Genomic DNA, 24,551 nt, shown 5'->3' on the forward strand with positions numbered 1-24,551 from the left:
GCCCAGCCGTTCGTGTACAGTCAAAGCCTTCACTCACTGCATCAGTACGTAAACAGTATCCATACGTATGCAGTCCAATCTGACCATAATATTGACGCGCTTCTAATTCGGTTGCTATAGAACACTTTGCTGCTGAGCTCGCGCCCTCACACTATCACGCCTATCCAGAGGAGCTAAGACCAACCTTGCTGCAGAGGAGGCTAGCTTTGCGGAGGTCAGTTCCATTCGCGAGGGGTCCACCGCTGAGGCCGAAGACTGGGCTCCAGCCAGTTTCTTAGCCCAAATAAATGCAATGTAGCTGCTGCTGGTTGGCGGGCCTTCAAAGCGAGGTCCTCGAGTGACACGTTGGAACAAAAGGGATTCTGCACTCGCCACGTCCCCACTCTCCTTCACCTATGCGACTGGGTCCTTACAATGTCGCATAATGCATAGAACCTAGGTCGTCTTCGCGGTGTGTGGCACGGGACCGCTCCGCTAAACCCGCAGAACCCCAAGCATCTTTGAGCGCGTACGGGCCTCAAGCACATAAAACATGCCCAAATAGATTAGTGGCAGCAAGGAGCTAGCCGGGTTGGGGTTTGCCAGGACATGCCGACGTCGGCGGCTCGCACGCTCGCGCGCGAAGGTGTTTTATTTCGCTTCCCACTATGTGCATTGCTGCACAGGTTGAATTGCTGTGCGTTGGACACGTCGTCCCTGGTGGTGCTTTGTCAGCACGCCGCGACCCATCGCGGACTGACGCAAGCAGCGGTACACTTGGGGCGGGCGGTCAACAGCAGTAAGAGGCTAAATATCGGCACCGGGCTTGTGCCATATCGCTGCGACGCCGAACTCCAAGTACAAACGGTGCCACAGCACCCGCTACACGACGGGCGACGTCGGTGGCGTGCCGGGATGGTGTGGGTGTCGGCGGACGCCTCAGATGACGCGGCCAGTAGCGTAGACTGCGTTAAGGCGAAGCCGCTTAAGCGCCGATGCGCAGGCGGCGGCTTGGGCCGGGTGGGCGGGCTGTCCCGATACTACAGCAGCAAGAGCCAGTCCTTCTCCTCGCTGGAACTGGTGACGCAGTGCACGCCCTACGGCACCTCCTCGCTAGCGCTCGCCAAGCGCCGCTCCAGCTTTGACTTGCAGCGGCAAGCAGCGGCGGCGACAGCAGCAACAGCGGCGGCAGCAGCGGTACCAGGCACGAGCGCGATTGCCAAGGGTTGCAGCGTGCGCCTGTCCGGCGGCAGCAGCACCCGCCACCGCAGCATCGGCGGCTCGCCGGCGGCGCCGTCCTCGGCCCGCGCGGTGGCGGCGGCGCGGTTTGCCAGTGCCTTCGCGGCGGCGTGCAGCCTGGCTGCGTCATCGGGGCAGCAGCATCAGGACGGCGCCGCGCCTCAGGTGCCGGCCGCGGGCCGGAACCTGCTCGGCGCCGGCTGCAGCTCTTCCGATGACGATGTTGACCTGCTGCTCAGCGGCGACGGCGAGGCCGACGATGAGGCGGCGCCGGCGCGCGGCTGCAGTGGCGGCGACGCGCTGTGCCATGCGGATGACCGGGCAGCCCAGGAGGGGGACGATGAGGAGGGCGAGGGCGACCGCTTTCTGGAGGAGGACGATGGCGACGATGATAATGACGACTTGCTGTGCGGCCCCGGCTCCGGCTCGCGGCGCTGCCCCTGCAACGACACCATCTTCGGCGACCCCGCTGACGCCGTGCTGTCCCCGGCCGCCAGCCCGCCGCTCCAGCACGCATCGCTGCAGGCCTACGCCGCCGGCGCTGACCTCAGCGGCGGCAGTAGCTGCGCCGCGGTGCTGGCGGCAGCGCTGGCAGCGGGCGGCGGATGCGCTCAGCATGGCGCCGCCGCCGGCCTGGCGGCGGCGCATCACCAGCTGGCGCTGCAGCAGCAGCTCACGGCGGAGTACTGCAACCGACTGGCGGCGGTGCTGCTGCCGTCGGGCCACTCGGGTGCGGCTTCCGTGGCTGCTTGCGGCAGCGGCTGTAGCAGCGGCGGCTACATGGGCAGCTTTGGCGTCCTGCCGCCCATGGCGCCTTCGTTGCTGCCGGCCTCCCGGCCGGGAGCTGCGGCACGATCGCCACTCCACGCCTCCCGCAGCACCGAGTGGGACAGCGGTGTGGTGCCGGCGACGTCGGCGTCGGCTGGCGGCACTGCAATCGGCGCGTGCGCCGCCGCGGCGGGCGGGCCGCGCATCTGGACCAGCCTCAGCGCCGGCGGCATGGGGTCCGGGCCCTCTTGCTTGGATATGGGCGCCATGCAGCCGCAGGACGGCGTCAATGCCGCCAGCCTGGCGCCCGTGCTCAGCGCTCTTCCACCCCGCGCGCCGGCGCAGTACCCGTCGTGCGCCCTTGCAGGCCTGGCGCTGTCACAGCCCGGCTCCGGCGACTGGGCCGCCTCAAACCCGCAGTCGCAGTCGCTGCTTCAGGCAGCCGCGTCTGCATCTTCGCCCTGCCAGAGCGCGGCCACCACCGCCACGGCAGCAGGCGGCGCCGCCACCGCGCGCACCACAGCCCAATCCGGCGACTGTGGCCTGGGCCCGCAGCACGTGCGGCACAGCCACCACCGCGCTTCGCGGCACCACGGCTCGCCGGCGCAGCTGTCGAGCCTTTGGGGCAGCACGGAGAACCTGATTGCCTCGCTCTCCCTGTCGGAGCAGCAGCAGCAGCGGCTCTGCCACCACGGCGCCAAGCGCCGCGGCCACGGCCGCAGCCTCAGCCACCGCACTGCGACGGCGTCAGAGGCACCTGCTGACCCGATGGCGGTGGACGCGCAGGCCTGTAACCAGCAGCAGGAGCCGCAGCAGCAGGACTCACAGGTTCTGCTGGAGCCCCTGCCTGCGAGCCTCGCTTCCGCCTACTGGAGCGCGGGCGCCGCGGCCGGCGGCTGCAGCTCTGCCAGTGCCTGCATCCAGCTCTCGCACGCACAAGCGCTGCTAGCGCTAGCCCCGGCAGCGGTGTTGGCGTTGCCCCAGGCCCCACATGCGGCGTCTGGGCACTGGGCGCCCTACGGCTCCGCGCCTGCGCGCGGCTCCGCAGGCTTTCTCAGCAGCGCCATCATGTGAGCTGCGCGAGTGCCCGGCTGCGAGCAATTATGCACAGTGCTGTGTGCGCGGAACAGGGTTTGGGAGCCTAAAGGGGTGGCAGATTACAGCTTTTTCGACGTTCTTGTGTGATTGAGTTTGCAGCTTTGCACGGATGGCTGTCTTGCAGACAGCACAGAACTGACATGTTTGTGTACCTCAGTATGCATGCCAGGGTTTGAAGGGCCTCTCGAGCATACAAAATCTTCAGCCCGACAGGGAGATGGATAAAGTACCAGTTGCAACCGTGGTGATTGTGGTTTGGTTGGCGTCCGTTCGTGCCCTTTCTCACGTGCAAATGTGATAAATGACTGCACGAGGGTTTGCTTGGCATGCAGGGCAGGGTAATCGTGAATCCGAAGGATCGCCGATTGCAACGTGTGTGGTTTATCGGAGGAGAGAGCAGTTCGTGGGCGCAGAACGCGCGCCCGTATGATATAGACGAGCTTGCAACGCTCCGTGGTAGCGTCAGGTGTGCGTGTGTGTGTCGCGTGTCCGTCTCCCTTGCGGGAGACGGAGCAGCAGACAGGAGCGCGCGAGAGTGTGTGCGTGACGGGGGAGAGAACAAGGCGTCGTGCCTCTAGGTTCGCTTATATCAAAGGAGAACGAGGGAGCTGAGTTCATCGCCTCGGGTCTGCATTCGTCCACAATCGACACAAGAGTGATTAAGCGGTGGGCGGCGATGGCTTGACAGGCACTTCACTGGGCCCCAGGCGCTTCCATTCGCGAAAGTTCCGAGTGGATTGAGCATTGTTTCTGATACGTCATGCGTGTGCGTATGCGTGTGCAAGGTTTGGCAACGAGGGGCCAATGCGAGAGGGTGCGTGTTTAGGGATTTACGAAGAAGCGGGGCCGGGACTCTGCAACGCTCACCCTGCGGTGAATAGGGTTCGGCGCCATTCGCCGCTGGATGTGTGCATATGTGCGCGGCGGGTGGTAGGCGACAGGGCCTACAGGGGCCTACACGCAGTTTGCGCGCAAAGCCAGCCGTCAGCAGCCGAAGCGCAGTAACAAATAACAAACACAACGAGAGGTAGACGTGAGTGAAATTCGGCCCTCGTCGGGTGCGAATGCAGGGTTGGCGCTGGCATCAACGATTGAGGTAACTGGGTTGCCAGGGATGATTGACTGTTGTAGGTTTAGGGGGATGGTGGTCACGTACCGCATACTTGGTGTCGCAACGATGTGTTTGTGCCGTGGGATGACGATACAGACGACCAACAGGAATAGGCGTAGATACTGCAGGCGGATTGAGTACATGGTGGGTTCCGCGTGGGTAGGTCAGTGCTAGGTGTGTATGAGTGCCGGTATGCTTCCGCCCGTGTGGCCTCAGCGCACTAATACCTGACCGTGGCAGATGGATTGGCAAAGCTGAGACCAAAGGCTCTTGCCAACAGATTAGCAAAAAGACAGACACTGCATGTTTGTACGTACCGTTGTGGCTGCATTGATCACTGTGGGCGGAGGCTGACTCCTTCTGGCATGGAAGCATTCAATGTCAAGAAGGCGCGTCATTAGTAAGCCTGTAAAGGCCATACGCAATTGAGACTGTAACATTGTGTTCATGATACTCTTGCGCCTTGACAGCCGGGGTCTGACTGGCTGACAGCGGCAAGCCGGGCGCCTGCAAATAAGGCGGGGGGGCGGGGGCGGGAAGGTTATATGCCCGAGCCCAACGAAATAGGTCCCAATAGGCGAGGAATCGTCGTCCAACCCAGGAAGGCAGTGCGAGTTCCACGTATAACCTTCAGTCTGGGAGATGCTGTCGGTAGACGGGAGGTCGTGGGCGCCGTGCCGGGGGTGGGGAGAGGGTAGATATGCGAAAAGGGTGCGTGCTGTGGGCCGTGCATTGCCGCACGTGTTGTGTGCGCCAGGAGGTTACAGGCAGCGGCACAGCGTTGATGCCGTGACAGCATGACTCATGCCAGTCTCGCACTGCGCTGTGCGCTGTGCATGGATCCGGGCCGCAACCCATGATGCAGCATCGCTCCTCCAATGCCCCTCCCCCCCTCAAGATATGAACAGGGCCCCTGCACAGACAGGGGCCGCCTCCTGGTATTCAACCTCTGCCTCACGACACCCGGTGCCACCGCCGCATCCGCCCTGTCTCCTGCCGGCTGAGGCCGCGGCCGCGACAGCAGTTTGCCGACCCCAGCAGCGAAAGCGAAAGCCTCACAAGCGCCAAGAGCGGCAAGTGGCAAAGCGGACAAAGACGCAGCGACTCGCGGCTGATGTGGGCGCTGCAGACAGCGGCGGCGGCGGTGCCAACCTTGGAAATGCACAGCCCGCACAAGCTGGGCGCCTGAGACTGTACTTGTTATCTTGGGTCTGCACCTTTCCTCATATAAAATACGCTCACCAGTGTACCATCAGTGCTGGAGTTTGCAAGCAAGGCAGGTCAGTTTCGAGTGACAGAGTCAACGCGCCTGCCCATAATGCTTCACAGTCATCAACACGCTCGCATTACCACGGCCGCGCATCATTGTTCATTATTCCCATACGTAGCAGCAATCTTCCCCGACTCCTCCACGCCCTCGCCCCTTCACACCCAACATGAGCTCAACAGATAGCAAGCTTCAGGCATGCGCTCACTGACATCTATTGTGACTGCGGGCTCCCGGTTCCTCGGTTCACTCAACAGCAGCGTAGGCGCAGGCGCTCAGTTCAACTTGTAGTGGGCCATCACCGCATGTAGCATCTCCTCCGTCGCCACCACACCCTGCCCCGCGGTCTTGGCCACGACAAAGTGCTCCGGCCGCGCCTCCGCCGCCACACGCACAGAGTCCTGTGGTGTCAAGGAGGCAGGTGGGGCTTCAATTGAGAACCGCGGTATGGCCATACGTCGTTGCCTGGCGTGCTGCGAGTGGCACTGCTCACAGCGCACTCAGCCCATCTTCCCCCACACTGGTCTCCCCTGCCCTGCCCTGTCCTCCACAGCCCACCCCGGCCAACCCCTTCCCTCGTCTCCCCTTCCCTGGTCTCCCCTTCCGTTTCCCCTGCCCTCCCCATTATTGACCATGCATGGAACCCCACCCGCTGCCCCCTTACCGATGTGATGCTGGGCAGGAAGGCCCGGCCCACCTCCGCCGCCAGCTGCAGGTCGTTGTCGTCGTCGCACAGGAAGGAGCAGGCGGGGGCGGGCGCGCCGAAGCGGGCCATCAGGTGCCGCGCCGCCATCACCTGAGCGCGCGGACGGGGGAGGAACAGAGGAGGCGGACGAGGCGCGGTGAGGGGGCGCGGCCGCGTGAGTGAGTGGAGTGGGTGGTGGGGTCTGGGCGGGTCAGGTACGGGGCTCGGGTCGGAGCTTGGGTCGGAGTGCCACCCCGGCCCTGCGCAACCGAATCCCACCCCTGCCCCCATACGCCCAACACCCGCCCGCCCTACCCGCCCTCCCAGCCCCCAGTCACCCACCTTGCCCGAGGTGTCTGGGTAGAAGTCCGCCGCCCCCAGGTTGAAGCTGGAGGCCAGGCCGGCCGGCGCCGCCGCCACCACCGCCCGCAGCTCCTCCAGGGACTTGCCGTTGCGGCCGGCGTGCACCCTGTTGATGCGTGCGTAGGGGGTGCGTTGGGGTGAAAATGCGGGATGCGGCGGACGGCGCTAAAGTTGTATCTGCGGTAACGGGTGTGGCACACATCGTCCTTCATTTATTGCCTTATCCATCCTCAGCTTCAACATCCCATGCAGCGCACACATATACACACACACGCCATGTTTTCCTTGTGCTCTTTAACACACACACACACACATTCAGCGGCTTTGTTCCGTTTGTTTTTGTGTTTAACACACACATACACACACACACACACACGCCCCACCTGAAGCTGGTGGTGTAGCCGTTTGCGTCCAGCGACCAGCCCTCAGAGTGCAGCTTGCGGTAGAGGTCCCACAGGGGGCCCTGAAGCGAGCGTGTGTAGGTGCGGAGGAGTGAGGCCGTGAGCAATGGTTTACCATATGTGGCACAAGACAGTGGCGGCGGCGACCGCGGTAGGCCGCGACAGGCAGGGACAGCCGACAGCGGCCACTACGCCTAGTGCGTGCTGTTGCGCCTTGCTGCTGTGCTACCTGCTAGCGTGATGCTCAAGCTTAAGCCCGTCAATCTTACAAGCTAGAAGCACTTTTCCACACGCACGCACGCACGCATGCACGCACAGGCCCCCGCCCCCCGCCTCGACTGGCCTCGACCGCCACGCGATGGCTCACCTTGCGCTCCTGCGGCGGTGTGGCGTCCTGCTCGATGGAGCCCGCGGCGTGGTCGTGTGAGGCACGCCACTCCTTGTCCTCCGTCACCGGGCAGGCTGCGGGTGGCGGCGGTTGACACGCGCGGTAGGAGGGCGGAGGTTAACCGCCAGAGCCCCAGTGGTTGGAGACCGAGGGAGGTAGCAGGTTACGTGCTGGGGTTCCTCAAACCCTGCCAGCAGACACGAAGCAGAAAGCTTCGGGCAGCAGCACAGGCCCCGCCAGGGACCGACCCGCCTCCTGATATAGCAATTGTGGCTAAACTTGTCTTGCCATGGGGCATCGTGGTTTCTGGTTGGGAATGGTGGGAACAACACGATCCCACCCTGTAACGCGGAAATAGTGATTTGATTGGCACAAGGCGTGCACTACGCGTGTTATACACTCCGCCCCCCGCTCATGACGCCTCACCGGTGGGCAGGTCGCTGCCTGGGTACAGGATGCGGCCGCCGTTCTCGCACACGTAGGCGTCAGCCAGCGGCAGGTACGGCAGCCGCATCAGCAGCGTGGACAGCCGCGCGCCGCTGATCACCTGGTGCGTGACAGCGTGTGTAAGAGGGAGTTAAGGAGGGGGGAGGTGTGTTATATAGCAAAACAACGGGTGAGGTGTATATATATGTGTGTGTGTGTGTGTTCTTGTGTGTGTGTCCCTTTGCGGGCTCACGCGCGACGGTCATTTCCCGAGCGATCTTCGGAGCAAGCGGTCCGTTGAGTGCCGGGCCATACGCAGCAAGCATCAGCCTCCCCGATTCCTACTACCCGCCCATTCACCGCTACCGTTCGCCCACCCACACCGCCAAACACATCTCGCCACCTCACCACGAAGAGTGCGCCACGGGCCCTCAGCTTCGCCACCAGGTGCAACGTCTCAGCCGAGATGACGCCCTGTGACGCGCAAGGGGTTGTTAACGTGTGTGGGCAGCGCGGGACAATCGTGGACAGCCAGCGGGCATGTGGTCGTGTGGCCGTGTGGCTTGGGAGTATGGTATGCAGGATCAGGAGCGGATCCAGCTTAGCACCGAGCGACCGCTGTTCCGAGCAGGAGGCGGGTTGGCACCGATGTTCCCGGAGGCATCTGACGCACGACCTGACGTCGCAACTCCCCCACCCCGCTGACCGCCTGCTGGCACGCACCTGGCGACCGCTTGCCGAGGGCGGTGTTAAGAGCACTGCTGCGTCCTGCACGCAAGTAGCACCGCGAGCGCTTCAGTAGTTGGCAATCCCCTCTGCTCCACGGTTCATCACACGCGCTTCTGCTCTCCATAAATGTCTCACCCTATCAAACTCCTTAGGCTCATGCATAATTGTTCCATCGATGTCACTGAACACGATCCGCTTAGTATTATCTGCCATCTTTACTTGCGGCTTGGAAGTGAGCGAGCTGAGTCTGGAGTATGTGAGTTGAATGTGTACAATATATCAAGAGGCCATGGGCAAGTTTATGTTATTGCGGGATCGGCACCGCGTGCCCAGCATGCGAACCTGGCCTGTCCGCAGCTCACTGCACCTCCGGGCCCTGGCCACCTGCGCCCACACGACGAACTGCCCCCTGCCAATCTTGCTGCGTCTCTTACAGCACTTTCCTACTGCCGCATAGGTGATGCGGTGAGCTGACAGAATGGCACGCGCCGAGGTTTGTGTTCCTTCGTGGCTGCATCTAAGGCATCCCCTACTGGAGGGGTCCGCGTCCCACTACCGCCAGCAGCTTCCGGTGCCTTCTTCCGCCCGAACCGCCCCCATGCACCCTGACACCGACCAGCCCATGGCCCATGGAACACCTGGAAGCGCTTGCTACGCCTTGTTTGATCGACATTCTTGCGCCCCAGCTGTCTGGACAGATGCTGCGGCCAGCCAGGGCGTGCGTGCATGGGCCATGCATGTCAGCATGTGTATCTGCCGTACTCGCCCATCTGGTGAAACACCCGCCCCATGTCCCCGTCATTGGTGTTTGAGCCCGCAAACGATCTCATGTGCAATGAAACCCATTGAAATGTTAGGAATGTTAAAATGGACAGTCAGGGGTTACCCTCAGACACAGTCAAACTGACCGGCGCCGGAGGGTGCCCCTACCTCTGCACGTGTACCGGCTGCGTAGCGATCACGCATTCTACCCGCTATACCTGCCAGCGAGCCACTACGCGCGATGGTAGGCATTGCAGAAGTCAAGATCGCACGCAGCATGCGCCGGCTAGGGCTAAGCAGGTAAGCCATGCTCCGTGGCTCCTTGTATTCCGGGCCCTGTCAGCTGTCTAACTGACGGGCGCCACGACGCGCACCCATCGGCCAGTGCTGTAGGTCCTGCCGCCGCTGTCCGCCTCGTCTCCCAACACGAACAGCATGTAGTGTCCGGGCATCAACACGCCGGGCTGGTCCAGGGACGGCATGTTCACTACCGCGGTGTTGGGGTCGGTGGGGGACAGGTTGTAGGCCTGGGTTCGGCACGGTGGCAGGAAGGGGGGGGGACACACACGCGCACGTTATGCATATCAAAGTAGTAGGCAAAAGCTGCGTGTGTAAGTTTTGTGTGAATCCATGATGCAAACGATTTTGTGAGCGTTGTATAACTGAGAGCCTCCTTGCGGCTTTCTCGCTCCTTCTTCCTGGTTCCCTTACTTTCCCCCGCCATCCACAGCAGCACACGCAAAGCCCCACCCACCAGGACCACCACGCGCGAGTCCATGCCGATCGAGTGCGTGCGCGCGCAGGGCGTCGCCAGCACCACACCCGTGAGGGCGCCTGGGTAGGAGACCGTGACAGTGAAGGTGCTGCAAAACGCGCATGCACCCGCAGGGTACATACGTAGGGGTCAGCAGGAACAGTTAGTTGTGGTCGCTGGGGCACGATTCGCGCGCAAAAGGCAGGCACGAGTAGTGGCGTCGCGGCGAACTTGCGTGCACCAGCGGCAGCCGGAAGGTATGGGGTGGGGTGCGTGGTGAGGCATTGGCACGCTCCTGCTGCAGCCACGTACGCACCTGCCGGCGCTGATGGTGGCTGGGAAGCTCAGGATCTCGGGCCGCGACACCTCAAAGATCTCTCGGGGAGTGACCATGCTGAGCCGGAAGTCGGTGGCACTGCCGGGCATGTCAATCAAGCCCTCATAGCCAACCGGCTGCAAAGCAGTAAATAAGGCACACGCATGAATGAGCGAGGCGAAATGACGGTACGGTACATCATCAGGCGCAGAAAGGTGCCGGCAGTGCACCGGGGATGTGAAGATTAAACACCGTGGCGTTTGAGGCAGGGAAACCGCCAGACGTACGTACGTGTGTAGCAATACGCCGGTCGCGTAATCACATGGCGTACGTGCATCAGTGGGCGGGGCGCCGCTGCACACACATATATACACACACACACACACACACACACACACACACACACACACACACAAAACCTTTGCAGCTACCCGCTCGCTCTACCCGCCCGCCTCACCAGCTGCACGTTGCAGGCGTCGCAGCCAGCACTGAGTATCTTGCCACTGATGTCCAGGCAGGCGGTGTGGTGGTAGATGCGCATGAACACTGGGAGGGGTGGTTGCAGTGGTTGTTGTGAAAAGGGAGCGGGGCGGGAGGGTTGGAGGCCGGGGTCGGGTCAGTGCACGGTACGCGTAAGCCAGCGCTGCAGCTAGGCATGCCGGTTTGCTAGCCAAGCCCCGAGAGCACGAGCGCGCGAAACAGGCGCATGCGAGCGTGTGCACAGTATACATGCATGCATGCATACCGTATCGTACACACACACACACACACACACACACACACACACACACACACACACACACAGTGCACGGGCCGTCAAGCCACAGCTTGCCACCCACTTACGGATGGGCGCGGTGAGGGACCAGCGCTGCTGGGCCGTCGATTTGGTGGGGTCGAACATGATGGAGCGCGGGGCGCCGTTGGCGGCATAGGAGCCGCCGCTGCCGCCACGGCCGGTGGTTGCGCCGCCGTGCAGCAGAATGCGCTCATTGGGCAGCACTGCACACACAGCGTCGCACCATACCGCTTCGCATACATAGTAGTCCTGCGGTTTCCCTTCCCTAGCTTGTGCTCTCTAGCTCTAACACAGCAGACAGGAATCACGCACGCGCGGCGGGCAGGCAAGACATGCAATCATCTCAGAGCCCTCATCACGTCCCCGGAAGTAATGCTGTTCGGGGTCATGCACCACGCATCGAATGCAATGAAACCGCGCGCGCACGAATGGACAGAGGGGCGAGCCAAGCGAGCGAGCGCTCACCAATGGGGTCGCCCAGGATCCGCCTGTCCGGCAACAGCTGCGGGCAGGCAAGCAAGCAGCGCGCGCAGTGCGGGCCGGCGGCGTAGTAGTCATTCGGACTATCTATCTGTACCACCTGAATTAACCGACCGTGCGGGAAACGCAAGGTACGCATGTACCAGCCTACACGCGCCCAGCTGCTACCCTAAGCAACGCTGGCCGCATGCTGCTGACCCATCCAACCAGTGCCCCTAGCACGCACGCGCTGCACACGCACATGCGCACCTCAACGCGCCAGGGCTCAAAGCAGATGTAGCTCTCAGTGCAGTAGCGACCGACCAGCGTGGCGCTGACGTTGGACGCAGGCGTGGTGCTTTGCGCGTTGCGAATCGTGCCCTGCACGGGTGAGTGCGCACAGAGGGAAGAGGTGGGCAGCAGAGTGTGAATGCGCACCGGCAGCGGGCCTGCGGACGTACGCACAAGCTTGCGCACAAGATGAGTTTGGAGGGAACGGCTCTGACGCGATGTGGCCCCCGCCGTGCATGATGGGCGGCGGCAGGCAGTATGGCCATGGCACGCACTTACAGCAGTACCATCACATACCCCAGCGCACGCACCCCGAAAATGGTGAAGGCGAATGTGCGGTACACGCCATCTGGGTCGGGGCGCCAGGCGTGCATGGACATGCCGGCGGCGAGGGGCCACTGGGTGAAGAAGGGGAAGCTGGGCGGAAGCGGCGGCAGCTGGACCAGCTTGGTGAAGGGGAAGGTGCCCGTGGTAATGGCGCCTGCAGCAGCACGCAGGTGTCGCCGGTATGCGCAAGGGCTGCGTGTTGAAAAAACCCACAAGATAGACAAAGCCCGCCCAGACGGCGATTGTGTGTGTGTGTGTGTGTGTGTGTGTGTGTGTGTGTGTGTGTGTGTGTGTGTGTGTGTGTGTAGCAGCCGATATGTTGCGGAGAGGCAGGGCGAGCATGCTTGTGCGTGTGCGCGTATGCGGCGGTAATTACCCTTAAGGGCAGTGGGCAGCAGGTGCTAGAGCATGGATTGGAATTTGGGTTGTGCCCCCGGAACGACGCGATACCCGGGGGTCAAAGCTAGTTGCCCCACAGCAGCAGGCAGGATCGCCCCTGTCCGCAGTGCGTTACTGCTACTTAGGTAGGCGGCATCGTGTGCGGCTGCTGTGCAACGTGCCTCTGCCATGTTCACCCTCCACCCGCCACCACCACTGCCGCCACCTCAGCCGCACATACCTGCGCGCTCGACGAACCAGAGAACTTCGCCATAAGGCAGCATCGCCAGGAGGGGGAAGCTGCGCAAGACAGGCAGAGACATGCGGGTGGGGGCTTGTTCAAACTGCTGCTCTGGCAAGCCATACATATCGGGTGCATAGATTGTAAAGCGGATTAGTTGTACGGTATACAGTGGTGGACCATGTGCGTTGGTTATTTATGTCTGGTATAGACACGTGCGGCACCGTGCACTTACTAGTTCAATCCCATCTGCGCAAAATAGTTATCGGGGTGGGTCACGTTGATTGTCGGCGCGGTTGGGTTGCGCGAGTCCCACAGCTCAGCATACTGGAGGGCGGGGCCTGTGGTGCGGTGTGCATTACGTATTACGAGATATTCAACCGTCAACTTTGCAGATAGAAAGCAGCAGCACCCACTAACCGCCAACACCATTGGTGGCATCAGGAGCAACTAACGCCCTTCCTTGGCGGCACCCACTACACCCACCCGCGTCAATGTTCATTGAGCCTCCAACAACCAAAACCTGTGTCACAAAGTAACAAGCTCACCAGTCACAGGGCGCGCAAGATAGCGCTTGCTAGCCAGCAGCAAAACGTGCGCCCGCATTCGGCACATCATTCACTCTAAGAGCTGATTGGCGCGCATGCACAACCGCCACATGCGCCACCATGCATGCATGTCACCACCACCACACGCACCTTGCCGTCCTGCAGCTTCAGGGTGGAGGGATACCAGCGGTACCCGAACATAGTGCCCAGCCTGTAACCAGCAGCATGAAGATTGGGTTGTCTTGCAGCGTAACGGTTGTGTGTCACCGTGTAAAATGGCAGATGGGATGAGCGCATGGGACAATGGAGATAATGGAGCAAGGCGCTGGAGGAGTGGATGGAGCGATGTGCATGCCTTCATGCACGTTGCTGCACCTATACATCGTGCATGACATGTTGATTGTTAAATGCTTGCTTACTTGGTGTAAGTATTGTTGTTGGCGTTGTAACCTACAAACAGGTTGCGTGACTCCACGTTGGGAGGGCGGCTGCCCGAGTTTCTGTGCGTGAGTGTGCACAGCGGGGCCGGACCGGGTGGACCAGCAATACAGAAGGTGGATGGGCCGGTGGGGTGGAGTGGGAGGGGGGCGGGGTAACTCATTCCAATCCCAAGTCAACCAAAAATGAGGGGCGGGGGGTCACGTGGGGTGGGGCGGGGCCCGCGGGGCTTTTGATTACGAAAGTGGAGGGGCGATGCATGCATGCTGCAGGGCGCGGTGACATGTCCCGTATACTTGAAAGTGCGGAACACGCGTACGGTATTTTGTGGTACGTACCGAGTCTCCCCGCCCGCGAAGACTGGCTGGCCCGTCTCCAGGATTAGTGGCCTGTGCACGCGGCGGCCCAGCAACAGTATTGGTTAGGTAGGGCGCAATGCTGCAGTGCTGCCGAAGAGTGGCTGGGGCCTTGACTAGGGTGGCAAGTGGCAACCTAGGGGCTTTTATGCCGAATGGACAGGACATTATCGCTCCTGCTCACCCGTTGCAGCCAATCGCATATCCGGGGGCCTTGACCGAGGTCTGCACAAGACAGGGACAGCAGGCGGGCACAGGTAATGAGTTGGGGAACATGAACAGGGGTGCAAAAGGGTGCACACCCCTGGGAGCAAAACCTGAAACCGTGCTTCAACCCATTGCTCTAGCTAGACTGGTTCTTTCCAGGGACTTGCAATCCTTGAGTTTGAGCACGGGAGACACACACACACACACACACACACACACACGTACGTTTCCGGTGTCCAGATCGACGAGGCCTGCGGCAGGCATGACGCCGGGAGGGAGCAGAGGGGGCGCGGCGGCAGGGTCAGTTGTCAGCACTGGGGCTGGGGCAGCAGATTGCCGGGGGCACACTCGGGTATTGGAGTGGGAATGAAGCCGCCCCCAGCCACCTACCCCCGATCAAGCTGAAGTCGGCCACGACGCGGCGCCACGTGGTCAGGTACCTATGGGCGTGCGGGGTATATGGGTTGTTGGGTTGTGAGGTGTTCGGTGTCGGGGTGCGGGGTGTGAGGTGTTGGGTGTGGAGTGTGGGCGTGGGTACAGCCAGCAGCTGCTGCAAAGTAGCCACACGGTGTGCGAGCTTATGAGCACACGATAGTCGAGAGGCACGTGCGGCGTGACGTTTGGCTAGCTGGAGATAGAGCGACCTGGCCGCAAACAAAGATTACGCACACAGCCACATACAGTACAAATCTTACTTGCGTGTCTGAGGGACCTGAATCATGGACACCGCAATGGCTTGGGCCCTGTAGTTTAGGCAGGCGCGGCGTAATACAACATTGCAGCCAGCCATGCTTTAAGCCGTGCAATTACCTTGGAAACGAAAGAAAGCAACCCGTAACTGGAAGTTGTACAAACGGTATGAACTGCTCGCATGGAGGTGTCGGGCGGGCCGGCCACCAGCATTTGATGGGCTGGACCCAAGGGCTGCATGGCATATTGGCATGGCGTGGTGAAGCGCACACGCACGCACCTGAAGGGTAGGGCCTCGAAGTAGGCCGCTGGGATGGGGCTGTTGGGCGCAAGCGGCGGGAAGGGCGGCAGGGGAGGTGAAGGTGGCAGAGGGCCGGGCGGCTTTGGAGGCCTGGGCGACGGAGGGGGAGGCGATGGCGGCTTGGGCGAAGGCGGTTTGGGCGCGGGCGGCTTGGGTGAGGGCGGAAATGGTTTGGGTGAAGGTGGCTGCGGGCTCGGCGGCTCAGGGCTGGGGACGTCTTGCGCCAGTTGCCGACCGCGCCAGAGCATCCGCGAATCCTGACATTGCAGTGTGTGGGAGGAAGGACCGCAGCAGCACAGGGTGGGCTCGCAAAGCATGTAAACTTCAAGTGCGCCCACAGCAGCGCTGCTTAGCTCGAGTCTGGGTCGATATCAAACGCGCAGTCAGCCCGTCCGAGGGGTTGTCAGCTCGTGTTAGCCCGTGTCGCTACCACCAAACCTGGTTCCTGGAGCAAGTCGTCTAGTCATCTATTAATAAGGGGGCGAGGGCGGGTTGCCCTGAGCGAGGCACATGACGGACCCGTTTGCGAGCAACGGTTGGGTCTTCGGAAACTCTGGATGCGCGTAGGACTCAAGCTCCAACTGTTATGGTGTTTCCGCATCGAGCTATTAAAGCGTGAGCCGTGTCGTGGGCGGTGTGCGTGTGCATGTTATTAGTGGCGGCATGTCCCTGAGCAACCCCCGCAACACCCTGCTCACCCCACTGTGGCGCGCTTCGCCGCAAGCCCATGAAGCACACAGCACTTGAATCAGCATCACTGCCAGAGCATGCGCCAGCAGGCACCTAAATCGCGGCTCTCGAAACATTTTGTGTGTCCAGTGTAAAGGTTCAGGGCGTTGGTTGCGTGCGTTCGCGTTGCGTTTCCGGCTTTGCGTCGGTAATCGGCAAAGCAAGTCGGGTTAGCCCCCAACAATGAGGGTGTTCGGATTTTACTCGAAATGAGAAGATTTTATTGGAAGCTGACCGTTCGAGGCAACGAATCAACCGTTCGAGGCAACGGAGGCAAAACCGAAACCCAGCAGGGAACCGTCCAGCTGTTCCGCCCCGCCATTTCCTTAGCGCCGCGCAATTGCCGAGCAGATTCATCTGGGATTGACACAGAAGACAGCCTCACTACCACGGTGTGCGTTGTTTGCACTTCATTGATAGATGCTGTCATGTGGACGCATCACATCTCGCGTGCGGGCGCCACACATCTCGCGTCTCGGCACCAAACCGATCTACATAGAGCACTGGGAGAAGCCAGGCGCAATCTGCGCTGGGAGCCGACGCGCAAATTGTAGCCGGGGGGCGGGGGCCGGGTTGGGTCGGGGGATACCGACTTCCTCCGACTTGCATGGCTGGGGGCTGGGGGCCTGTGCAGTACCAGCAGGTGTGCTCACCGTCTGCTACTGCGCCTGACATGAACACTGACATCGCTCACTTGTATTGTGTGGCTTTAATAACCAGCGCGTCTCATCTCACATGTGTGTGTGTGTGTGTGGTTTCAAGGTGTGCAACACGTATCATACGGTAGTCGTACATGTCGGCATGTCCCTATTCCCCGCCAGTGCAGCACCAGCATGGACAGCAGCAAGCAATGCGCGTCGTCGGATTGCCAACGGCAACTTAGGCGGGCGAGTATAAGCCATGAGGTGCATAACGTGTGAACAGCAATGCGTGCAGCGCGGTGTGGTTACGTCCGTGCATGCGGTGCCATCACTCCGTGCCAGGTCCCGCACAATCCTGCCGCACTGACTGTTTTCCTCAATCAAAGAGTTCGCTGATTGATTGCGTGCAGCCCTTCCACTGCCCGTTGCCGCCTTTGATACCAAATCAGGAGTACCTGTTACACATCACTCGCATCAAGCGGTGCCAAAGTACGGGCCCGGTTGCGTTGCTTGTGCCGCAACGAACGCAATGGAGCTCTTGAGACTAACACCATGGATGAATAGTCAATCGGAGGCAATATGCCCACACAGTATCAACGACGCAGTCACCGATCCCAAGAATTATGAACGCGGCACACCTGAGTCCTGACCGACAGCCCTCAGGGTGCCCCTGCAGGCCTGCACTCGCGGCAATAGCGCGCTACATGATTACTACCAGCACGCTCACAGCGCACGACTGATCAACAGCTGACCTCATCATCACAACGGGTCCCCAAGGTGGTCGTTGCGGAACGACGACGTCGCCGCCCCAACCGCCGCGTCCCGCCTCTGGTAGCGCGAGTAAACCCCGCCACCTTCCCCCCTCGCACTTCCTCTACTCCCACTCCCCCCACTCCCTCTCCCTCCCGCCGCCATGCCTTGCAATGACCGCCGCGCACCCGCGGCCCCTTGCCGCCCCCCGCTGCTACTGCCCTCGGCCCCGCCGCTGCTACTGCTACTGCCGGGCTCCTCCTCCTCCGCCAGCATGTCACTGACGTCAGTCGCACGGCACACGCGGCCGTGCTCCTCCGGCCCGATGGCGTACGGCAGCATCACACGCTGCCGCAGCACGCTCAGCGGCGCCCAGCCGCCCACACTGCTCACACCCGGCACCACCAGCGGGTTGGTGTTGTACAGGATACGGATCCAGTACTCGGGCTGGATGGGGCCGGCGCTGGAGGCGCGGAGCGCCGCCGTGCCGGCGGCGCCCGCCAGGGCGCGGCGCCCGCCGGCATACTTGGCGGCGGCCGCAGCCGGCATCTGCCAAAGCTCGAATGCGATGTTGGCGGCGAAGGGCGGCCAGGCGGCGGCGGGCTGCCCCAGCACCGCCAGCAGCGGCGTCACACTGCTGTCGTGGCCGCTGAACAAGTACAGCCGAGACTGACCGGCGGCAGCGCCAACACCGCCGCCGCTACCGTGGTGCGCGCGCTCCTGCTCCTCCGAAGCCGCATCCCGGCCCAGAAGGTTGCGCCCGCGTGCCATGCTGGCACCGGAGGCACCGCTGCCGCTGCCGCCATCGCCGCCCAGCGCGGCGGCCACCACCGCTCCGCTGCCCAGCGCTGTGACCGAGCCGGCGCTCTTGCCCGCCCCCGCGCTCCGCACCGGCGCCGGCGCCCGCACCTCCTCCTCGCCACTCCCCTTGCTGCCACTGCCACTGCTACTGCTACTGCCGCTAACGCTCGTAATCGCGCCGTCCCAGTTGTCCACCAGGCGCTTCACCAGCATGCCGATGCCCAGCCGCAGAACCTCATGGCACCGCCGCCGCCGCGCCGCGGCGCTCTCACTGCTGCCGCCGCCGCCGGGACCCATCTGCGCGCATAGGTCGGCGCCGGGGCCGATAAGGGCCGCCTCGTGCCGCTCCGCCTGCGCATAAAAAAGCCGGGCGTGCGCACGTGTGTATGAGAGCGAGCCACAGTTATGGAGTAGCTCAGCAAGGGTTCCAGACAGCTACAGACGTAAGGTCGGGCTTGGTGCGGTTTGCACCGCCCGCGTGTTATGCAACCGAGCAACCGCGAAGCACACAGTACAACAACTGCACTTCCGGCTTAACCTCTTTGCACACGCACAACACGCATGCCCCGGCCCCCCACACACTCACAGGCGCACGCAATGCATGTGCACACACACGCACCTGCGCCCAGATGATGTCCAGCACCTCCCGGGACGCCCCGGCCGGCATGGGCGAGCCGTCCGCTACCATGGCCGCAAGCACGTCGTACAGCTTGGGCCTGCGCGTGCGCGCGGGGCGGATGGGAGTGGGTGGATGCGGGTTACGTGCCCGAGCCCACCATGTGGGGTCCGACCCGGGATGGTTGATGTGCACTGCGTCAAGCAGTCAATCTGACGTAGCACGACCCACATCAGTGCCACCCCCACCACCATGGACAAACCGCCGCCACTCCCACGTGCACCCTGCCCCTCCCCCTCGGCCCAACCTACACGGCGCCTGCGCCCGCTCACCTCAGTCCTCTGCCCGATATCCACCCTGCCCGCAACCGAAGCCACCCTACCTGCCCGCCACCAAAGCCACCCTACCTGCCCGCCGTGCCCCGCCCGCTTCGCCCTCCCTGCCATCTCACCAGTTGATCTTCACTGCTGGGTCCAGCCCCAGCGCCTCCGCCACCAGCCGGTTCTGACGGGGCAGCTCGGTGTCACGAGCGTCCCAGGCTGCATCGGGGGAGGGGGAAGGGGCGGGCCAGGGCAGGGGAAGGTGTGGGAGCCGCGCGAGGTGGGGAACAGAAAGGGACCACACGCAATGTGACTCGTCAGCGCTGCCCCGGCGCGTCTGGCAGTCAGGGCGGCCTGCCGTCCCTCTGCCCTCACCTCTGCCTTCCCCCGGCCTGTCCTGCCCTGCCACCTCAGGTTCAAGAGCCCCACACCCTCGCCGCTGCCATGACGCGCCCCGCCCCCCCCCCACCCACACACACACTCACAGACACTACCACGAGCCGCCCAACGCCCTCCACACGCTCACCATCCAGGTCCTTCTGCAGCGCCGCGTACAGCGGTGTGAGGCGGGCGCACGTGTTGTTGTTGCCGTACATAATTTCAAGCTCCTCAGCGCTGGCACCCACAGGCAGTGGCGGCACTGCCCCCGCCGCCAGCCGCCGCCGCCGCTTGTCCTTCGCCGCCGCCGCCGCCGCCGCCACACCCGCCGCTGTGGGCTGCTCCAGGCCCGGCCACAGGCCCGTCAGGACGCCGCGAAGTGTGGCGATGGTGCGGCGGATGGGCGTGGTGCGCAGCGTCGCGATGGAGCTGTCCCACACCCTGTCACCCTCGCTCCCAGTCCCACTGCTGGTGCTGCTGCTGCTGCTGCCACTGCTACTGCCGCTGCTGGTGCTACTGCCGGTGAGGTCCGGCAGGAAGCCCAGCTGCTCCACGTAGCGCGAGCGCAGCCACGACCCCACCTTGAGCGCCTGTGTGTGCATGGGCACGCGTCGCCAAGGCGGGGAGTCAAGCGAAAGTGTTCTACAAGGATAGTGTAATAGCATGTGTTGGGCTCTGCCCAATGTGCCGTTTGTGGCCACGGTCCCCTAAAACCCCGCACCGTCATACGGCATTTGCACACCACGTGACACCGCGTCCCGCGCCAGTGCGCCACCCACCATGCCGTAGCCCGCCTCCGTCAGCGTGCCCTGCGTGCAGTTGCCGGGCAGCGGCGGCGTGTGCGGGTCCAGGATGGGCGGCGGCTGCGGCGCCCCGTTCTCATCGAACAGCTCCACCTCCACGCCCTGTGGTTGCGTGTCAGGGTTAGTAGTTAGTTGCGTGTTGAAGACCGTCACAGCCTACTGGGTCAGCTTGCATTGTGTACATGCGGTACGTGGAGGGGCAAACTCCGCCGGCGCACACTGGGCCTACGCGCCCGTGGCCCCGCTGTCGCCAGCAGGCCGCTTCCGCCAGCGCAGCTCCCCACCCCTCTGCCGGTGCTCCATCGCCGGCTGGAGCTCGAGCCTCGAGACGACGCACCTGGTAGTGGTCCCGACAGTGGTTCCACTTCGCGGAGAAGTCATAGAGCTGGTTCAGCGGCGTGCGCGCGCCGTGCCTGGACGGCGAGGGTCGGGCCGGCGAAGTTGAGCGTGGAAGTTGGCAGGGGGGCAACGCAACAGTGTCGAACGCTGCGACAACGCAGGCCCTCGTGCATTCAACTATCCTCAACGTAAAGAATATTACGATGCAGGGTGGAGCCGCGAGAAGCAAAGGCGTTGCGGACGCGCACCTGAAAACGAGCTGAACTTGAAGCAGCTTCCCGCGAGCTGGGTCCAAACTGTATGATACAGTTGCTGGGTCCACAAGAGCGCGGGCGGTGGAGCTGGCGAGGCCACGGGGCGAGGTGCCATCAGGGTACCCAGGCCAAGTCACAAGAGCGAGGAGCAACAGCACTGTGACTACGCCAGCAAGAGGAAAGTAGCGCTTATCCATTGCTGCTGCCCGCGCCGGCGTCGCCTGGACTGCTGGTACCCGGCCTAGGCCCCTCCCGGTAGAGCCTTCGCGCCTCAGTCCTGCAATGTGTTATATTAACAGCAAATGTTGTAAAGTAGTGGCAAATTATAGCGAATTATGTGCGGTGAGCCGGCTGAACGCCGAGCCCCCGCAATTGGCAGACCGCTCGGCTAAGTAAACTCAGGCCCTTTGCCTTTCCGTAGGTGCATTACCATACAGATACTGTATTACATACATAACATTCCGACGTTGGTAACTGAGCTCGGCGCAACAAGCGAAGCTTTCCATTATTTTTTTCGGACCTAGCCTCAACCCTTGTTGGACTTGGTGACTAGCAAAGATGCAGATTTTCGTCAAGACTCTCACGGGAAAGACCATCACCCTAGAGGTGGAGAGCAGCGACACGATTGAGAATGTCAAGGCCAAAATTCAAGACAAGGAGGGTGGGTCTGCGCTCTGAAGACTAGAAGGGATTCAAACCGTCACAATATGCGGCTAGCGTGTCTCAGGGGTAGCACGCTTGGCGGATCTACAGTGGATGAGTTCGAGCGAGCGCTGCCAGGATGAAAGAAGCTGCGTACTGGGCTGTGTCTAGCGCTGTATGGTGCACATGCGGTCAGGGGTCGCGTGCTCCAGCTCAGGACGTCAACGTCGGGCCCGGAGTGGGCGCAGGCAGCAACTCGCTCCCGCAACGCCTACCTACTGCCTCTCGGGCCGCGCGTGCTGCTTCCATCCCCATGCTCACCCACTCACACGGTGGGACCTGCCCCAACCAACGCGTATTAAAGTCTGCCCAATCCGTCACGGCACGGCACGACAGGCATTCCCCCGGACCAGCAGCGTCTGATTTTCGCGGGCAAGCAGCTGGAGGACGGCCGCACCCTGGCCGACTACAACATCCAGAAGGAGTCCACCCTGCACCTGGTGCTGCGCCTGCGGTGCGTGTGGGGAGGGGAGGGGACGGCAGGGGAGGGGAGGGGACGGCAGGGGAGGGGAGGGGAGGGAAAGGCAGGACCCGTGTAGGCGCTGTGGGGGCACGGCGCGGCGGTGCTCGCGGCGCGGTGCTGGTGCGGCGGTGCTAGAGCCTCGAGGGGAGGGGTGGAGGGGAAGGGGATTGCAAAGATTAGTACAGAGGAGGGGAGTCTGTACCCGAGCCCATCGAAATAGATCTCAGGGGGGTTGTAGATACCAGCCCGGGCGGAGCCGTTCACTTGGCGAACGGGGGGGGGGGGGGAAATGGCCACACGCACAGGGCACGGGCGACACTAGTGTTGTAGAAGGCTGCCGTGCAGCGTCAATATCACCGAAGCCATCAGGAAACCTGACTGGCCACGCCAGGCTACAGGATGTGGTAGATTGCAGCGCAGCAGGGCCCCTGTGGCGCTTTCAGGGTTGTACTGACAAGGGCACGTGTCTGTCCCTGCGTCTCCTCATCTGCTCACCCACAGTGGTGGCATGATGATCAAGGTGAAGACGCTCACAGGCAAGGAGATTGAGATTGACATCGAGCCCTCGGACACCATTGAGCGCATCAAGGAGCGCGTGGAGGAGAAGGAGGGCATCCCGCCCGTCCAGCAGCGGTGAGCGAGCCGGCAGGGCGGGGGCTACATGCCCCCTACCCGGCAGGGAGGGGGCAGGGGCGGGGTTGGTGATGGGCGGGCCTGAAGGGGCGGATGGGGGGGACGGGCACAGCACAGCACGGGGCAAGATGGGCAGAGGTAGGCAAGGCCGGGGCCTGCGTGACTCGTCGCCAGTTCACAAGCGCCTGCTAGCGTGACCCCTTATGCGTCCCCGCCCGCTCTTATCTTGCCTTGCTCTGCTGTGCAGCCTGATCTTTGCGGGCAAGCAGATGAACGATGACAAGCAGGCCAAGGACTACAACATTGAGGGAGGCTCCGTGCTGCATCTGGTGAGCAGCAGCCGGGTGCGGCGCAGCGCAGCAGGCAGGGGCGACCGGCTGAGGAGTCGGGACTGGGGGAGCAGTGGGGCTAGCAGGTCTACGGATTTGGTGCTGTAAGGTGGCGGACGTGGCACCAAGTCGCGATTACCGCTGCAGTGAATGCGATGGCGGGGCTGGTACTGGCTGGCAGGCGCCAGTCACTGCGCTGTTTATGTGCAAGCGGCGCAAGTCCCCTTGCCCTTTGGTCCTTGCTCTGCTGTTTCTTGGCTGATGGTCCTTGCCTGCCCTTGCGTGCATGTCTGTGTCCTCGCAGGTGCTGGCTCTGCGTGGCGGGCTCTGAGGCGATTTCTCGTTGGGCAGTGGCGATGGAGGCAGCAGAGCGGCTGGGACGCTTGGACGCTGGAACGACGTGGGAGCAGGAGGAGGAGGCAGGCGGTGTTAGGTGATGCTGCATACGCGCGCGCAGGATGGGTGCGGAAGGACAAGTGGATGGGCCAAGTGGGTGGGCCAAGTGGGTGGGCCAAGGTTGCGCCATTGCGTAGTCAGCCGCTGGAAGGGTGAGTCGTGCAGCCTGGAGACGGGGGCGGGGGGCAGGGTGGTGTCAGGGAGCATGCCTCCGTCGTTGCCGGCGTCAGGCGGCTGCCGGAACAGCCGCCTGCCCCAAGCATGCCAGGCGTCCGGGCGCAAGTCTTGGATGGATGGGTGCGGCCACGGGGCGCGGCTTGCCGTTTCAGATCGTGCCAACGGCCGTGTGCGCTTACTGGTCATGGGCTCTGTGGCTTTCTTCGCGCGGGCTCACACCCTCCGGGACGAGGTGCGGGGCGCCAGGCGAGGGGTTGGCTGGCTGATGGCCAGGTCGGGAGCTGTGACTCGGGGGTGTTTTGAAGGGGGGGTGTACGTGTGGCTGGGGCCACTGAGGTGCAACGAGCTTAAAGCATGTAACAGCGGCGCGCACTGTTTCCATCCGCTGCTTTGTTGGCGCCTGCAATGGCAGCCGTGAATGCCAAAATTGAAGTGCAGACAAACGCGAAGGCGAGAGGTGACCCTTTTGCCACCAGCCCCCCATAGCCACCTCAGCTCCGCCATGAGCGCCACAAAGGAAGTTGGAAACGTTCGGCCGCAAAAGCACCCGATCACCGAGGTCACAGGCGGTGATGGGCGACTGTCAGGGATTCCATTAGCGTTGGGCCGTGCACAATGCGCGGTCCTGAAGCTGAACGCGCCCCATCCAGGCAACAGCATTAGGCACATACCCAGGCGGAGCCATGGCATGCGTGGCTGGTAGGCAAGTCCACGGAGCTCGGGGTGAGCCGGTCAGGAGTATGCGACATTTGACAGGCGCTGACTGTAACACGGGGCTGGTGCACGAAAGCTCCTGCCTACCGGTTCAGCGGCTGGTGCCTCATGTCCGTACTGGCCGTTGTTGCTGTTGCTGTGCTGCCACTTAGTCGGGAGTCGGGACTCGGGAATGCATAGGGTACCGT

The 24,551-nt window shown here is 62.6% G+C and overlaps 5 protein-coding genes across 5 annotated transcripts; 2 read left to right on the forward strand and 3 right to left on the reverse strand.

Annotated features, from left to right (window-relative positions):
* The first annotated feature begins 28 nt into the window (after window positions 1-28).
* Window positions 29-4,644, forward strand: CHLRE_09g396550v5 (uncharacterized protein). The gene is made up of 2 exons (XM_043065804.1): window positions 29-214; window positions 666-4,644. Exon 2 carries the CDS (start codon window positions 895-897, stop codon window positions 3,058-3,060), a length of 2,166 nt encoding a protein of 721 aa, XP_042920896.1. The 5' UTR covers window positions 29-214; window positions 666-894; the 3' UTR covers window positions 3,061-4,644.
* Window positions 4,645-4,944: 300 nt separating this feature from the next.
* Window positions 4,945-8,718, reverse strand: CHLRE_09g396500v5 (uncharacterized protein). Its single transcript, XM_001694449.3, has 9 exons — window positions 8,590-8,718; window positions 8,449-8,493; window positions 8,134-8,199; window positions 7,726-7,846; window positions 7,279-7,373; window positions 6,894-6,973; window positions 6,490-6,616; window positions 6,127-6,258; window positions 4,945-5,863 (listed from the first exon to the last, which is right to left on the reverse strand). The coding sequence occupies exons 1-9, from the start codon at window positions 8,665-8,667 to the stop codon at window positions 5,738-5,740; spliced, it is 870 nt and encodes a 289-aa protein (XP_001694501.2). The 5' UTR covers window positions 8,668-8,718; the 3' UTR covers window positions 4,945-5,737.
* Window positions 8,719-8,872: 154 nt separating this feature from the next.
* On the reverse strand, window positions 8,873-16,288 carry CHLRE_09g396451v5 (uncharacterized protein). Its single transcript, XM_043065800.1, has 20 exons — window positions 16,017-16,288; window positions 15,298-15,467; window positions 15,023-15,070; window positions 14,718-14,767; window positions 14,553-14,578; window positions 14,305-14,345; window positions 14,103-14,153; window positions 13,746-13,826; window positions 13,477-13,537; window positions 13,265-13,301; window positions 13,014-13,119; window positions 12,779-12,837; window positions 12,144-12,313; window positions 11,812-11,922; window positions 11,548-11,584; window positions 11,130-11,285; window positions 10,744-10,832; window positions 10,287-10,423; window positions 9,971-10,079; window positions 8,873-9,743 (listed from the first exon to the last, which is right to left on the reverse strand). Exons 1-20 carry the CDS (start codon window positions 16,122-16,124, stop codon window positions 9,564-9,566), a joined length of 1,827 nt encoding a protein of 608 aa, XP_042920897.1. The 5' UTR covers window positions 16,125-16,288; the 3' UTR covers window positions 8,873-9,563.
* A 104-nt stretch (window positions 16,289-16,392) lies between these two features.
* Window positions 16,393-21,268, reverse strand: CHLRE_09g396450v5 (uncharacterized protein). The gene is made up of 7 exons (XM_043065799.1): window positions 20,944-21,268; window positions 20,694-20,769; window positions 20,333-20,458; window positions 19,702-20,143; window positions 19,307-19,394; window positions 18,859-18,955; window positions 16,393-18,590 (listed from the first exon to the last, which is right to left on the reverse strand). The coding sequence occupies exons 1-7, from the start codon at window positions 21,144-21,146 to the stop codon at window positions 17,448-17,450; spliced, it is 2,175 nt and encodes a 724-aa protein (XP_042920898.1). The 5' UTR covers window positions 21,147-21,268; the 3' UTR covers window positions 16,393-17,447.
* Window positions 21,269-21,378: 110 nt separating this feature from the next.
* CHLRE_09g396400v5 (uncharacterized protein) lies at window positions 21,379-24,430 on the forward strand. Its single transcript, XM_001694556.2, has 5 exons — window positions 21,379-21,610; window positions 21,988-22,105; window positions 22,616-22,747; window positions 22,995-23,076; window positions 23,381-24,430. Exons 1-5 carry the CDS (start codon window positions 21,508-21,510, stop codon window positions 23,405-23,407), a joined length of 462 nt encoding a protein of 153 aa, XP_001694608.1. The 5' UTR covers window positions 21,379-21,507; the 3' UTR covers window positions 23,408-24,430.
* Window positions 24,431-24,551: the final 121 nt, after the last annotated feature.

Source organism: Chlamydomonas reinhardtii, chromosome 9 (genome assembly GCF_000002595.2).
Source record: "Chlamydomonas reinhardtii strain CC-503 cw92 mt+ chromosome 9, whole genome shotgun sequence".
Lineage (NCBI taxonomy): Eukaryota > Viridiplantae > Chlorophyta > Chlorophyceae > Chlamydomonadales > Chlamydomonadaceae > Chlamydomonas > Chlamydomonas reinhardtii.

Coding starts and splice junctions, on each gene's coding strand:
- CHLRE_09g396451v5 (XM_043065800.1), bottom strand. CDS start 16,124: ATGTTTCGAGAGCCGCGATTTAGGTGCCTGCTGGCGCATGCTCTGGCA. Junction 10,833..11,129: donor GTCCCTCACCGCGCCCATCC/GTAAGTGGGTGG, acceptor CACCCCTCCCAG/TGTTCATGCGCATCTACCAC. Junction 9,744..9,970: donor ACTCGCGCGTGGTGGTCCTG/GTGGGTGGGGCT, acceptor TGCCGAACCCAG/GCCTACAACCTGTCCCCCAC.
- CHLRE_09g396500v5 (XM_001694449.3), bottom strand. CDS start 8,667: ATGGCAGATAATACTAAGCGGATCGTGTTCAGTGACATCGATGGAACA. Junction 8,494..8,589: donor AGCCTAAGGAGTTTGATAGG/GTGAGACATTTA, acceptor ACTTGCGTGCAG/GACGCAGCAGTGCTCTTAAC. Junction 8,200..8,448: donor CCTCGGCAAGCGGTCGCCAG/GTGCGTGCCAGC, acceptor TGCGCGTCACAG/GGCGTCATCTCGGCTGAGAC.
- CHLRE_09g396450v5 (XM_043065799.1), bottom strand. CDS start 21,146: ATGGATAAGCGCTACTTTCCTCTTGCTGGCGTAGTCACAGTGCTGTTG. Junction 19,395..19,701: donor GCTGCAGAAGGACCTGGATG/GTGAGCGTGTGG, acceptor CCCCCGATGCAG/CCTGGGACGCTCGTGACACC. Junction 18,956..19,306: donor CCAGCAGTGAAGATCAACTG/GTGAGATGGCAG, acceptor GCGCACGCGCAG/GCCCAAGCTGTACGACGTGC.
- CHLRE_09g396550v5 (XM_043065804.1), top strand. CDS start 895: ATGGTGTGGGTGTCGGCGGACGCCTCAGATGACGCGGCCAGTAGCGTA.
- CHLRE_09g396400v5 (XM_001694556.2), top strand. CDS start 21,508: ATGCAGATTTTCGTCAAGACTCTCACGGGAAAGACCATCACCCTAGAG. Junction 22,106..22,615: donor CACCTGGTGCTGCGCCTGCG/GTGCGTGTGGGG, acceptor GCTCACCCACAG/TGGTGGCATGATGATCAAGG. Junction 22,748..22,994: donor ATCCCGCCCGTCCAGCAGCG/GTGAGCGAGCCG, acceptor TCTGCTGTGCAG/CCTGATCTTTGCGGGCAAGC.